The sequence below is a fragment of the Electrophorus electricus genome, chromosome 16, assembly GCF_041902795.1.
Source record: "Electrophorus electricus isolate QZ-2024a chromosome 16, ASM4190279v1, whole genome shotgun sequence".
Classification (NCBI taxonomy): domain Eukaryota; kingdom Metazoa; phylum Chordata; class Actinopteri; order Gymnotiformes; family Gymnotidae; genus Electrophorus; species Electrophorus electricus.
The window spans coordinates 14,599,101-14,613,945 of NC_137512.1; the positions used below are offsets into that span (position 1 = coordinate 14,599,101).

At 39.0% G+C, this 14,845-nt stretch overlaps 1 protein-coding gene across 2 annotated transcripts in view; it reads left to right on the top strand.

Moving 5' to 3' along the window:
- The window catches only part of il1rapl2 (interleukin 1 receptor accessory protein-like 2), a 212,065-nt gene that overhangs the window by 154,354 nt on the left and 42,866 nt on the right, over nucleotides 1-14,845 (top strand). For both annotated transcript variants that reach the window (XM_035531916.2, XM_081699422.1), the window contains exon 6: nucleotides 13,603-13,677. In XM_035531916.2, the coding sequence (XP_035387809.2) occupies nucleotides 13,603-13,677 (75 nt within the window). The remainder of the gene's footprint in view (nucleotides 1-13,602; nucleotides 13,678-14,845) is intronic.

Below are 14,845 nucleotides of genomic sequence, written 5' to 3' on the forward strand. Positions count from 1 at the left end.
CGCCACTGGACTGTTTCCAGCCAAGGCTAGAAGACCATGGTGTGATTAAAAGACAGGATCACTTAGAGAACGCCCATTACAGCATTATTCACACCTGTTATATGGCCATGCTGTGTTATGGACATGCCAATCATCTGTTCATAGTTGTTGGCAGTAGAACTTGCTGGACAGTCTTCGACGATGGGGTAGTGGGGATGGTTATTATTTTGCTCTTGGAGGGTTTCATCTTGATACTTTTTACATAACAAGCACATGGAATGTGCATTTTGGATTGCCTACACTAAAGGTAGTGCATTAGTGAAGACCAGAGTGGCTCGAGGCATGTGGAACAGCGGTATATGTCATATTTCAGTTGGATTAAAATGTCTTAAAGACCAAGCACTTGGAACATATCATTATTAAATAGCTATCATATTTGTTGAATGGAGATGAAGCCCTTTGTAGGTTCATGTAGACATCAAAATGTTCTTCCTTAATTACCACTTTTAACCTTAGTGTCGATTCTGCAGAAATTAGATTGTTCATACAAGTGAAGCTGCGTGACCTCTATTATAGTGTTATAATGGGCTTGTGCAGCAAGGGACATAAACTCTGGTTGAATTCCAAAAAAGCTCTTGGTACTTGCATCGCATCAGATATGTGTGAATTGTTTATAAGTAGGGTACATATGTACATAATGCTACATTTAATTTATTATTACACTAGTGCCAGTGTCATGTCTACAAACTTTAGAAATCATGAGAGGAAACATTTAAGGGCCTGATTCATGGCATATTCTTAGGGTGTTTAGTTTAAATTATCCTGAAGGCAGATGTTAATCATCCTTTTCAAACAGCTCTCAGTGAATTAATATGGCATCAAGGGTTTCTCTTGAGAACCTAAGAGCTTGTTTGTAAGTGGTAATAATCAAGAGAATAGGCTATTCGGTGCATTTTAAACAAGTTTAAATGGCCAGTGGCTCAGAGGCTTGCACTTTAGCTTTGGTATTTCTATTCAGAATCACAGACAAGTGTTGTGCATTTTTATAACTTGCATTTGCAACCCAGTAGAAGATGATTAATGAAACTACATAGTCAGTGTGTTTGGCCTATAGGTTTTGGAGAATAAATATTCCACCTTTGTCCCACCTGTTTTTCTCACCTCTTACTTGGCACCATTCATTCATTCATTCATTCATTCATTCATTCATTCATTCAGCCATTAAGTTATCTGCTGGTTTGGGAACTTTGCTTTGTTTGTTTGTTGGTTTAGCAGCTGAGTTTGGAAACAAATTGTCACGTTGGCTATAAGACTGTGGATTGCTCTGAATGCTTCACATATCCTTGGACCACTTTGTGCTTCAATCTGTCTGAGGTGAACCCTGTCAGACAGGGGCAGCTTGCCATATGTCCAGCTGCTCTGCAGAGTGAACAACTGCAGCTCACAAATGTTACTCAGTGCACTTTTTAGGGGTCCTTTCAGAACTTTATTTACCAGTGATCAATGCTAAACCCATATAGACTTTCAGCACTCTTAATTAAGAGAGAAGTACAATCTGACCTGGTATACATCACTGATGGTTTTGTAGAACCAAAATGATATAACCACAGTTATGATATTTTGAATGGGTGGTACTTGGATATTTTACAGATTATGAAATATAATCTGTTAGATCACTGATATTATACCAAAGCATATTAGGAAACCAGCTCATCATCTATAATCTACATAATCATAATTTCTGTTTTCAGAGATTGACCACATGCCATAACATGAGTACACAATGGTGATACATGCCTGAAGTCATAATACTCTTCTGCCCATGTAGCTAAGTGCAGATAAGTAACATTTTATATTATTAGAAAAAAATGCCTTAGTGCATTAGTTATAATTCATCAATGAAAATTTCACCTTTCTTTGAACTGTATTTTATCATATTAACAGAGATAAAATACTTTCTGAAAACCTTTTAAAATTGCATTTATAACATTTTGAGATTAAATTGTAGTAGTCCAAAGATGAAGTCTTTAGCACTTAAAGAATAAATCGTAAAACTGCAAGAATAATATGATATTGTTTTGAGATTGGAGACTTATACTTTCAAGAATAAAGTGAGCATGCTGAATATAGACAAATTAACTATCAAGTGATTTAATGTGAAAGTTTGTGATGCTAGGAACATTGTAAATGGTTAATGTTAATATTATGAACACTCTTCCCATAGGGAAAAATAGGTTTTTGACCTCTACAACAAACAAAAAATGTATGAAAGGACTGTAGCTCATTTGGAACGTCAGGTTCTACCTATTAATTTTAATGGCTTCTGTCTCACATGAATAAAGCAAATCAGTAGTATCAATATTAATTCTGATTTATCCATGCTACCTTTAAATGGATTTCAACTGAGAAAATATGAAGGCACTGTACTTATGCCATTCTCCAGGCAGCTTCAAGGCTTCATCTGGAATGCCACTTAAATGCCACCGCCCAGATTTATTATGGTCTGCAGACTCTAAAAGTTTCTGATCATTTGCACTTTTGCTCACTGTAAATGTCAGGAAAGCACCAGACATGAATACCTATCTACTTGAGAGTGTTTGTACACAGCAATCAAATTGTCAACTCTGTTATATGTACATAGCCTGGCCTATGCGTCATCTGTCAGTGCATACTTAGCTACAAGCCATTTGTCTGTACTTTAACTACTAATCATAACACTGGGTAATGAAATCGTAAGTTTTTCTGTCCCACAAATTAAGGTGGACATTATTGTATTTTTTTGTGCTGAATTTGAATCTGTTTGAATCTGAATCTGTTTGAAATGTTTTATCACATATGGTTTTTAACTGACAGAGCAATGAAATCTTACATTATGTATATATTACTTATATATAAATGAGGGTGTTATTACACTTAGAATATGTACAATCTTTACTTTTAAAATGTACAGTGTATGACTTTTGCCTATATTAGGTCTCAAGAACATTTTCAGCAGTCCTATTATGATCAAGGCTTACCAATTTATAACAAACCATTTATAACAAACCATGAACATGATGTGTGTTTGAAATATGCAATATCTAAAGCATATAGGATGGCACTAGACACAAGTGTAATGGCCCGAATGCCGCAGGGCAAGGAGCAGGATGTACAGATTCCCTCAATGGTGACAGATTTATTTTTTAACACACAATAAAGACACTGGCACTCACATGCAAAATAAACACTGAACACAGACACAAATGCGGATAACATGAACTACGTGAACATGAACATGAAAATTAACAATGACCCACAAAGATGCACACTCCCACAGCAGTTTAAATACACACAGACAATACAAGACTAAACCATGTGCAGGTGTGTGCTAATTACAAAGGCGTGGTTACAAACAAGACAATGAACTCCCACTGCACGCGGCAAGCCATACCAAATGACTAGTGGGGAGAGGACCGTTCCGTGACAGAACCCACCCAAGGGTCGCGGCTCCTGATGCGTCCTTCCAGGGACTGTGAACCGAAGGCCGCTGTGTACACATAATATACAAAAAAACACATACAACAAATGGCAAAGCCTGGTGCCCACCCAACACAAGGCGGGCTAGGAGCTGCCAACAAGGCAGGCCTCAGTACATGAGGGGGAAAGGCAAAGTCCATGCCTGTGCCAGGGAAGTCCGGTTGTGCTCCGTGGCTGGTCCACCAGCTTCGAAGGCGCAGCCACGGCATTCACTGAAAGGACCAGAGGCGCAGCTACGACATTCAGTGGCAGGTCCATAGGCGCAGCTACATCGTTCAGCAGCGTGTAGATGCACCTGTAGACACACACAGAAGGTGCTGATTTACGCAACAAATAGATGCGCCTATAGACACACACAGAAAGCGCTGATTTAGGCAACAAATAGATCCGCCTGTAGACACATACAGAAGGCACTTAGACACAGTGCCCGCTGGAAGCGCAAGCACTGGAGGCATGTCCTTGGACCTACAAGACACGCAGAGGGGCATGTTCACCCCAGTTCCAAGAGTGCTGCTCCAGACTATGATCCTTCTGTCGCCAGCCACCCAAGGAGAGCCCCTGAGGCAGTCCTCCTCCCATTTTTTTTGCGGACCCATCCAGTGCTCTTGGCCTGTATTCCGGAGTGAGAGAACACAGGCTAAAACCTCGCTAGCCAGGGACCTTACCGGCTCCACCAAACTGCCTACACTGTGGTCCCCTTGGAGCAGCTCGGCTCGGTAGTCCTAAGCCCCTGTCAAAGAAATTCCAGGGGGCGTTCCCCTCCTCTTCCGGTGTGGCCGCAAACACCGGTTGAGGTCCACTCCCCAACATCCAGGGATCCAGGCAGCAACTTGGAATGTCCCTAAGCACGTCCCTATAGGAAGTCTGTTTACCACCGAGAGAGTAGGTGTCCTGTGGTGGTCGGTTATCCTGTAATGGCCCGAGTACCGCGGGGCAAGGACTCCCATGACAGTGACAGACGTTTATTAACACACGATAAAGACACCGACACTCAAATGCAACATAAACACAAATACGGATAACATGAACTACATGAACGTGAACATGAACATTAACAATGATCGACAAAGATGCACACAGACATTAAAAGACTAAACCATGTGCAGATGTATGCTAAATACAAGGTATGGTTACAAACAAGACAATGAACTCCTACTGCACGTGGAGGGCCGCTCCCCATGACTAGTGGGGAGGGAAGTGTTCCGTGATGCAAAGATAGTGGACATTTGTGGACATTTAGCTATTTAGTAATAATAGTCTTTTTTGAGTCTAACATGTCATTCACCTAGGCTTTAGGGTATGCAACTAATCAAACAACACCCCACTGTAGCTCCAAAACAATTGTTATTTAGTAATAATGTAATGAGTCTTTGTTGAGTCTAACATGTCATTCACCTAGGCTTTAGGGTATGCAACTAATGAAACAACACCCCACTGTAGCTCCAAAACAATTGTTTTGTTGGCTCAAGAACACCTCCAAATGTGTCTTGGTCATTCTGTTGGTTTGGCAGTGTTGTGTAATTGTGTAATTGTGTATTTCTGACTGATGTTTTTCTTAATTATTATCATCATTACTCATTATGCAGTCACTTATTCTTAAAGTTCCAGTGCAAAGTCATTGTGCACTTTCATCTACACTTCAGAGGCAGGTAGTGATGAATGTCCTCTCCTATATCCCCTCCACTCTAACTGCAACGTGGTGATAAGACCTCCCTAATAGCCAACCTTCCTTATAATTTTTCACTTACTAACTTAAACAAGCTATTAGTTTTAAATAATTCACTCAATTTCCTGAAGAAATATGAAGGAATAAAAATATCATTTAAGGAAAATTACTGTTATCTACTGGAAGTATACATGCTTTATTTATTTTATTCTGTTTAATACATACATACTTTACAGACTTGTATGTGAACGACTTATCTCCCATCTCGTTCGGGTGTTTTCAAAAACCGCAGCGAAATTCCTCTGAACATTCAAACCAGGCTCATTCATTTATGTGCCAGAACTGCGGTGAAAGTGACAACCGTATAAAATGAGTGCTTGACAAGATGAACTCACCAAAAAAAAAAAAAACAGCTAATGTAATGAGGATAAACCCCCTCTGCCAGGCAACAAGGTAACGGCATCTATCATCTAGCGTCACACAGACGCAAGCCAGCTGGGAAAACAACCACTGATTTATGCTTTCTTCCATTCTGGCAATGCAGCCCCCCATCTAAATTTCCACCTATGGGCACATTTTGTCACTATACTATGTTGCTCACCATGCCCTACCTACCCGACCTCCCCTGCCTCCAGTTTACCGTTGAAAGACTGGAAAGAAGTGAATGTTTGGTCAAAGTCGTTTCTTTGAACAGGATCCAAGTTCCAGCACCCTGGAGTCATGCTGCGCACCGGGCGCTGCCAGCAGGCACAATATAATACTAGAGTGCACACAGGAAGTTGAATAAAGATTCATAGTTGATTGGTTTTTTTTTTTTTGGATACCTTTTGCCATTCACTCATACTGCATAAATAGCTTTGTGCATGACACTGCCAGAAGATATACTTTAGGGAAGCTCATTTTTGGGGAATTTTTGTTGTTTTGTTTTGGCAGTTACAGTAAAACAAAACAAAGCAAAAAAAACAAACAAAAAAACACACATTGCTTACATTGCTTTTGCATACACTACACAGTGCATCTCTGTACAGTACAAACACTTGATTGGACCACTGAACTTTGGATGCAATGTGTGCTTCTGTGCACTGTTTCAGAGAACATTTCAGATCAGGCAGTCTACAGAGGCCACCTGATCTCGCTTTCATGTGGAATGTATTGATTTAAAGTTGGCAAAACTATGTGCACTAAAATTTATGGAGGCAAAACTTATAAATGAAAAAAGCTAAGGGTTTTCTTAGGCATTATTTTGGGCATAAGAAGCTTTAGTGAACATTAAACCCACATTTAGTTTTCTAGTTGTGAAATATTTTAAGTAATGTTTGTACAACACACCATTTCGAGTTCCCACAGGTCATGGAATTTCTGGAATATCTTGAATATCATGTGACAAGGAAAGTCTGGGAATATGGTTATTTTTTGCGTCAAGTCATGGAATACCAGCAATTTTTTTTTTTTAACATCTTTAAATGTGAGCTTTGGACTTTTGTGTCCATTTAATAAAGGTGGCCCATTTTACCATTCATTACATGTCATGAAACGTTTTTAGTCAGTGAAAGGAAAAAGAGAATTTGACATTTGCCTCGGAGCGAAAGCCCTGGCCATTGAAAGTAAGCTGGTGCTGTGCCTCAGAAAGAGTAAAAAAAAATGTGTTAAAAGACATTCCACTAAGACCTTACACTTATTTTCTCTGATTAGCAACAACTTATCTAAGACGGACATTATAATCATTATAACCCTAGCGTCATTATAATTACAATAGCGTCATTATAATCCTAGCGTTTGATTGAGGTGTTTTGGAGAAATGTCGTGCTTTCATTGCAATTCCACTTCCTACCCATTTCCGTATGAATGCTTCAGTGGATTCTAGCTTCGGAGCCTGGGTCCTCTGAAGCCCCTTTGTGTCTGTTGTTCCCAAAGCCATGCTTTCCTCAGCTGACTGCTTGAGCACTCTGTGAACAGCGCAGGAGGCAAAGCAGTCAGCATGACATTCACACTGTAGCTCTCCAGGGCTCTACACCATTGTGTCCCATATTTGTGCCAGACTCAAGGGCTGCTAAGATGGGCTTTTCAATCTAGCCAAGAAGGTTCATTCTTTCAGTTTTCTTTTTTATCTGTTTGACCATTTCATTACCATAATAGAGCAAAAAACAACAGAGCTAGGTTGTTAATTATTAATCATGCATTTTTATCTACTTTACATTCACATGTGTGGTCCAAACATACAAATCTTCAAATTGTAGTTGTTTTCATATTAGGATGCACAATTAGAATAGAGCTGCTATGAGAATATTTAGGCAAAGCATGCTGTTCATATTCTTCAGATATGTATGTAACCGCTTCCTTGGAGAAAGGAATAAAATGTTATGTTTGGCATTACTGTAGGAGCGCCATCTTCAGTGTGAAAGCCCTCATTGTATACGGTAGCACATAAGTTCCAGTGGATCGTCCTGTACGCCCCCGCTAGAGCCCCCTTACCCCAAGGCTGCTGAATAGTGTGTACACTTGCCCACTTCCTCCTTTGTGCAAAGGGAGCTCCTGTAATGAGGAAAGCAGAGTAGCAAAGCAATGTATCTTCTCACTCACCTTGTTTAGTGGCCCATGCTCTACCACATATAACGCATAATTCCAGGTCAGTCACATCAACATGGTGTTAGAAGCTGATGCAATGGGAGCAGTGCTCCACTGCATCAAAGCTCTTGAGACCCTCAGCAGGCTCTATAACAGGCAGACAGCTGACCAGCAATATATATGGCCTGCATATGCTCCATATTAGCCTGACGAGCCCTTGTGGGGCACAGTTTATGCTGTGGTTTATCCTGGTCCAAACTGAGCAAAGGAAAACTGTTACCAGTGACACCGCCAGGCATCGCTGGGCCCTAGTTAGAGGTGTGAGGAACCTGAGGCGAACAATCCAGCCTTGGGCCTCAAGTGTCTCCCGAGTGGAGACTAAAACAAATGGCACGCAGGATTAAAAGTTCAATGGAGCATGTAAGTCACCCATACAATCCACTGCAACCAAGGGGAGCAGCAACACTAGTAAGAGAATGTTTACCAGTGGCACTGCTGAACTGCAGCCAAATCTGCTGCTCCATGTCAGGGAGCAGGCCCCACTCACCTGCTCCTGCCACACGCTTCCACAATACAGAGCTGCACTGGCTAACATAAAGTGGAACATTTGTAAGATCTGCGGGGGGGCGTGACTGCACGGTGTGTTGCCTTCCTGTATACCTGACGATCAGACACATTGTCTGCCTTGATCAGGATGTGAGAGCCTCACACATCCTTTGGGAAAGGGGGTTAAGAAGTTATAATATGCATGTCATCACTCTTAGAATAAAGTGTTGCTACAGCAACCACACAAGAGTCACTTAGCCAGCCTTCAAGAGCTTCTTGCAGTTATTTGCTGCAAATAACTCAATAAGCTCGAAAAACCTGCACATAAATGTGCACAAATAAATATTTATTGTAGTTATTAGTAGTTCTGAGACCCAGTAACTACTGGCAAATATCACTATGACTGTATGTATCAATATGACTCTAGGGAAGTGACCTATAACAAGAGTATATTTGAATATGTGCTCTGAATGAAGTGCATTATTTACATCCGCCATAGACCACATCAAAGCAGTTTGCCATTGCTCATTGTTCATATCATGCCCAGAGCCAGTGAAAACCTGATGTTTTACATGGATTCCAAAATCTTTCAACACTGATTACACTGAGTAACTTCTTAACCTGCAACTTGTAACTGAGATACTCTGACCAAATACCTCCCCTCTTCACACGCTAGCACAAAAATATTGCAGTGTAGCACTTAAGAGAAAATGAGCTTGTCAGTTCCATGTTCCACTCCCTTATGCTTTTAAACTCTTGAAATGAGAGCTGGCCAATCTTGCACTCCTGAGGTACCTACTATAATCATTTTGTCACCTATTTTTTCCCCTAACCAATTTAGCTTCAACTGTGAACCTGTCCAGAAGCAAACAGGATTACATTCCCGGCTTATAAAGGCCCATTCTTAGTTAGACTGAAATTTAGAATTTTCATGAATCCCATCTGACTAAGCGAAATTAATGCATATTATATGCGTATTATAAGTGTTAGTGTTGTTGTATAGTGTTGTTGTCGTTGTTGATTAAAATGTGTTTATATTGTTTATATTGAGTATCATGTCATGTTAAATACATCAAGGTTATTTCTAGATAACTTTTGCACTTGATCCATTTATTACTGGTATAGTTGTTTGTTTGCTTGTTAATCCAAAAAATCAGAGCAGGGTTATTTGCAGATTGGATTGCACCACTTAGGAAGAAAAGCTCTGTCATGAGTAAAAATCACCACATGTCCTATTACATTCAACATTGACTTACTTGTTTGGGACCTCATTCATTTAAGGAATAAATCAACACATTTCTACTTCTTGTGTTTGTTTGGTTTTTGTTTAATTTTGATTGAGGATATGTTTCAGTAGAGACTACATAGCATAGAGACTTTGTAAGCCACTCTGGACAAGGGCATCTGCCAAATGCTGTCAATGTACAACAAATGACAGTTATCCAGAGGTCAATAGAAGGCCACTCACTCTGGCCACAACATATTCCTTTCAACACAGTAACAGCAATACTAAATGTTTTTATAATGACAATGTGTCAGATGGTCTGTAAGAAAGACAACCAAATTACAAGACAAGTTGCAGATATGTGAATACCCTGTAACCTATTATGACTATATTCTGATAAAAGCCATTTTTTATAACATTTGAATATTTTCAAAGAGGGCTTGTGGTGGTACTTTTGATGATTGTTCCTAAAACACAGTATATATCACAATTTGCATTGAAATATCAGTGCACACACCAACAAAAACTGAACCAATACAGTCTGTTGAACGAGACTTATAATTATGTAATGCTCAATGAACACGTATCTGGAGATAATAAAATAATGGTTGTGCTCATGGAAAGCCAAGCAGCAAACAGTTTTTTTGACATTTAACACTGACAACAACAATTGGCACACACTCCAGTTTAGAACTTGAATGGAACATATCTAAGGTTCCCCTAATAAGGAACCTCATAGTTTCCTCATAGGTTCACTAAGGGTGCCTATCTTCTGTGGCAGTTTGATCCTGATTATGGCCAGAGGAAAGCTTTTCAAATAGAGATTTCATAATTATCTGCTGTCACCTTAGGCCTTCTTTTTTCCACACCTAGTTGATAAGGAGGTTTATTTCCATGACAACTTATCATGGCTCATAAAGTTATGCCAGGAGCAAGTTAAGCCAGTGACTTTATATTGAGTTTGTCAGTGTACAGCACAGTTTTACTTCATTATCATTCGGATGTGATCTAAAATTACACTGTTTATTATGAGGAGAGTTAAAGTTCATAGATGTTTGGTCCACTAGATAAGGTAACCTTTCTGGCAGCATTGCTTCTGTGAGGAAGTAAGCTCAAAGCAGGCCACCAGATATTTGTTTCACTGGCTGAAAATTGTGACTGCAGACTGCTCACTCTGGCAAACAGAGGACTAAGGAGAAAGAATGCAGCAGATGTCCTGAAGGCTAGATTTAAAACATTTGACGTAGTGTTTGTGGTCCATAGAAGTGTTACATAAAGACATGAGCTTCTCAGCTTTTTTTCTAAGAACAGACCTCCAACATGCTTGTTGTTTTTTTCCCCATTGGATCTAAACAGTTTAATCTTGCTTAATTTGCTTTTTCCCTATGCCTCTCGTGTTCACCTGTATTGAACCTTACATTTCGTTTTGTTTGCCTCAACTCTGTGTGGAATCACAAGCAGAGAACTGAATATCCAAAGAGATGTACTACATCTATAAACAAGTAGCAAAATTAAGGACTGTATAAGTGAATTAAACGAATACTACCCTGGTAAGCAATAAAAGTAGACAAAAAAGATGATTTCTGGGGCCAGGGCGTATACTGAAATTTAAGCAAACTTAATTGTAGTTCACATAATTAATTACTATTAACCAGGTATCCACACATATTTCGGTATAAATATCTGTATATGAAAAGCCATGTTAAACAGTTATTATTGTTAGAGGATGTAGTGTTTCGTTAATGACAATTATAGCCCAAAGCATAGCATTGTGGCACTTTTTATCAAATCATGACATGCCCTTGGTTACAACTGTGAGTACATTCTTGATATTGATTACATTTTATGGTGAAATGGACAGTTGTCTTCGAGTTGGCCTCTTGTGTTGTCATTCAGTGTTGCACTGAGTTCTGGATGAAGGCTTGTGGTTTTATTGACTTTATACAGTGCTAGACATACAGGTATCCAGGTGTATGGAATTGAATCATATGGTTTCTTGTAGTCAATCCAAGCAACACATAGGTTGGTCTGTCTGGTTTAGGAATCCTTGTGGATGGCTCTATGTGTCAGTATGTTGTGCTTGGAGCCTGTGGTGTTGTCTCTTTTTGAGCATTGCACATGCACATATGCTTATTCAGCTTGGTGGTTAGTATTCTTGACAGGAGTTTCCATGTTGTGGGCAGGTTGTCAGTCTGTAGTTGAATGGTGTTTGGCCCTTGTTGGGGGGTTAGTACTGTCCTGCCTTCTATCAGGTAGCCCAGATAGGAGCCAGTATTTAAAAGCTGGTTTATTTGTTCTGCTACTTGTTTTGTTACTTGGCCATTTGTTCTGCTACTTGGCCATTTGTTCTGCTACTTGGCCATGCAAAGCTTACTAGTGCAGCTTCTCTGGAGACCTTCTGTACTTTGCTGCAGTTTTGAACATCTCTGAATTCTTTACTACACTGCAGTTACTTACCTGGGATATTCTTTATATATATATATATATATATATATATATATATATATATATATATATATATATATATATATATATATATATATACAATTTTGATGGGAATGACAAATGAGTTTAATGAGAATTAAATGTATTTCAAATTGGATTCAATAGACATTTCAAGGGTGCACAGTCATAAAAATACAGCACCTATCTGTCATCGAGAGTGGGCAGAACAAAGACAATTTCATAAATGCTTAATGATTAACGATTGGGTTGGCTGGCTCATTAAATAAGGATTAACATTACTATACTATGTAAAAAGAGTTTCAGAATACACTCATACTTTAAGTATGTCATTAATATAAGTTTATGATACACTACAGTGCTTTCTGGAAACTCACCTCTGATGACCGCTGATTAGTACAGTTATGTTCACTCGTGATTAAAATTATATTTTAAAACATTGCTTTTGACATTCCAAAAGAAGGCTTTTGATTTTTGTACAGCTGGCCCTTTCCATGCACCTCTCCCAGCCTTGTGTAAACATCATATCTCGAGGCACCATTAACATGCCTAACCTATCCCGCCCACGATCCCACAGTGTGCATGTAATAATTAATTTGCATTAAAGGAGAGTGCGTTATCCATCCGAGTGTATGGAGGGGACAACAGAACAAACAGGGATCTAGACCTAGGTGAAGGGTGCGAGAATGCTCATGCAGGGCCCGGTAGTGTGGTCTGGCGGCTGGGGAATATTAAGCGGTCGTGTGAACGTCTTGGCCCACTGTTGACAAGAATGATAGCTTTCATTTGCATGCTAAAGCTGCAGCTGTCCACCCAAGATGGATGATGGGTCCCTCTTTCATCCCTCAGTCCTGCTTTTACAATAGAGAGGCCAAATTAAGCCAAGGCAAAAAGATAAGCATTTTCACATTGCATGGAATGACTGAATTCCCCTTCAGTGGAAGGTTATGCCAAGCCACGAGATATGCGCTGAATGAACCCTGAAAGTTGAATGCTGGTTGGTGTTTTTTCATATTTTGATTTTTTAAAAACTTATTTATTTGGAATGTTGCATAGGCATGCTTATATAAGTGTGACGTGTATAGTAAAGGTTTGTACATACACTGATCTTTATTATAACACGGGCATTTATTATATATATTTATTATAACATTGTACACTCACAAACCACTTTATATGAAACACCTTATGGATGTCTACTTAGACTTCACACCACATGGGTTGCCTTGCATAATTTGTGTAAAACATCCTCTAGCCCTTCATCAATGGCCTGAAAGTGACAGGACACCTGTGTGCTGGATGTTCTTTGTGGCAGACCACACTCAGCCAATGATAAGTTGTACCCATGGGGTGTGTACCCAAATAATATCTGTGTATGGTAGCAAATAGGCTACAGTCTTTTTACAAACACTTTCAAATGCACCTGTAAGATGATACCTAGTGAGTGTTTTTTTCAAGTAAACTATAAGCTGCCATTCTTTAGTAATATGTTTCTTGCAACCTGAATCTCAGTACTTTATCGGTGTGTGTTATTCTGTCTGAAAATGAGTATCTGTGTAGGCCTGAATATGTCTTCAGTAAGTATATATTGTATCATAGCTCATTTGTCCTTGTTTTTGTTTGTTTTGTTTTTTTTTCCCAGCTCTCCTCACATCTAGACCACCGAAAGTCCTATTCCCCACAGAGGGACAGGCCAATATTATAGAAGTCCAAGTGGGTAAGTGTTCCTATTGTGGAAAACAGAAAAAGAAAAAAATGTGTTATGGAGTTGTTATGGAGCTACATATTGAGGAATTATATTGTTTTTGCTCTATGGCCTTTTAACAGTTCACTACTGATATTAAACACTAAATAAACGTGATGCTGAAGCTGTAGTGTTTTCTGAATAAAGTGTTCCATTGGCCATGATTTCTGGTTTAGGTTGGATATTCCTTCGTATGTTCATTCTACATCAAATAATTCAGGCTTATGGAACAAAACCCACAAAATAGCCTAAGAAATTTAAGAAATATATGTTTTACCATAGGATATAATAGGAACCTACTTTTAACATCCTGGAAGAAAAAGACAGAAGTTACTCTAATATGCCACGGAATTACATCCATACAAGGTTACCAGAGTCTTTTAAAGCTAATCTGTCTGCAGCATTGTATTGCAACATGTATACTTCTATCCTGTGAACAGATTTTTCTTTATTATTTGCACATCAAACCCAGGTTTGCACATCAAACTTTTTTGCTTGGAAATCCTTCCAAATTTCTTGTTAGAATTTAGATGGGGTTTTCTTGTAGTCTTAAAGATTAGCACTTACAACTCTATTGTGATTCCTTGAAATATTTTTGGTTTCTCATGGTGGTAAAAATGTATACTGCAAGCGGGTTCAATACATTTTCAGTTGTTTTAAACTTAAAATTATTATTTTACTAATAGATCAAATAGGCATTGTTATTTTATTATCTTATTGTTGTCTGAACTGTGACTCTATCCTCCCTTATATTCCTTGTGCTTATAGATAAGTAAGAGGCATGGACGTCACTTTATGTATATGGTGGTCATGGATGACCCCTTAAGGGCCCCCTAACCTCCAACAAAAGGAAGAGATAAGTGGCAACACACTTGAGCCATCAGAAAGATGACCTTTCCCAAGAGTTGTTTTCCTATTATTTCAGCATATGTGCTTGTAATTCCAGAGATCACTGTGTATCAGACATTCAACTGGAAAATTTAGTCACACAAATTGATGAGGCAAAGAGCATATAGGTCAAAAAACATTATGCACCATTTGAATACATCTTAAATATACAGAACACTAGCCTTTTAAATAATTACAGTTGTGTTCAAAATAATAGCAGTCCAGCATGACTAACCAGATCAATCACCGTTTT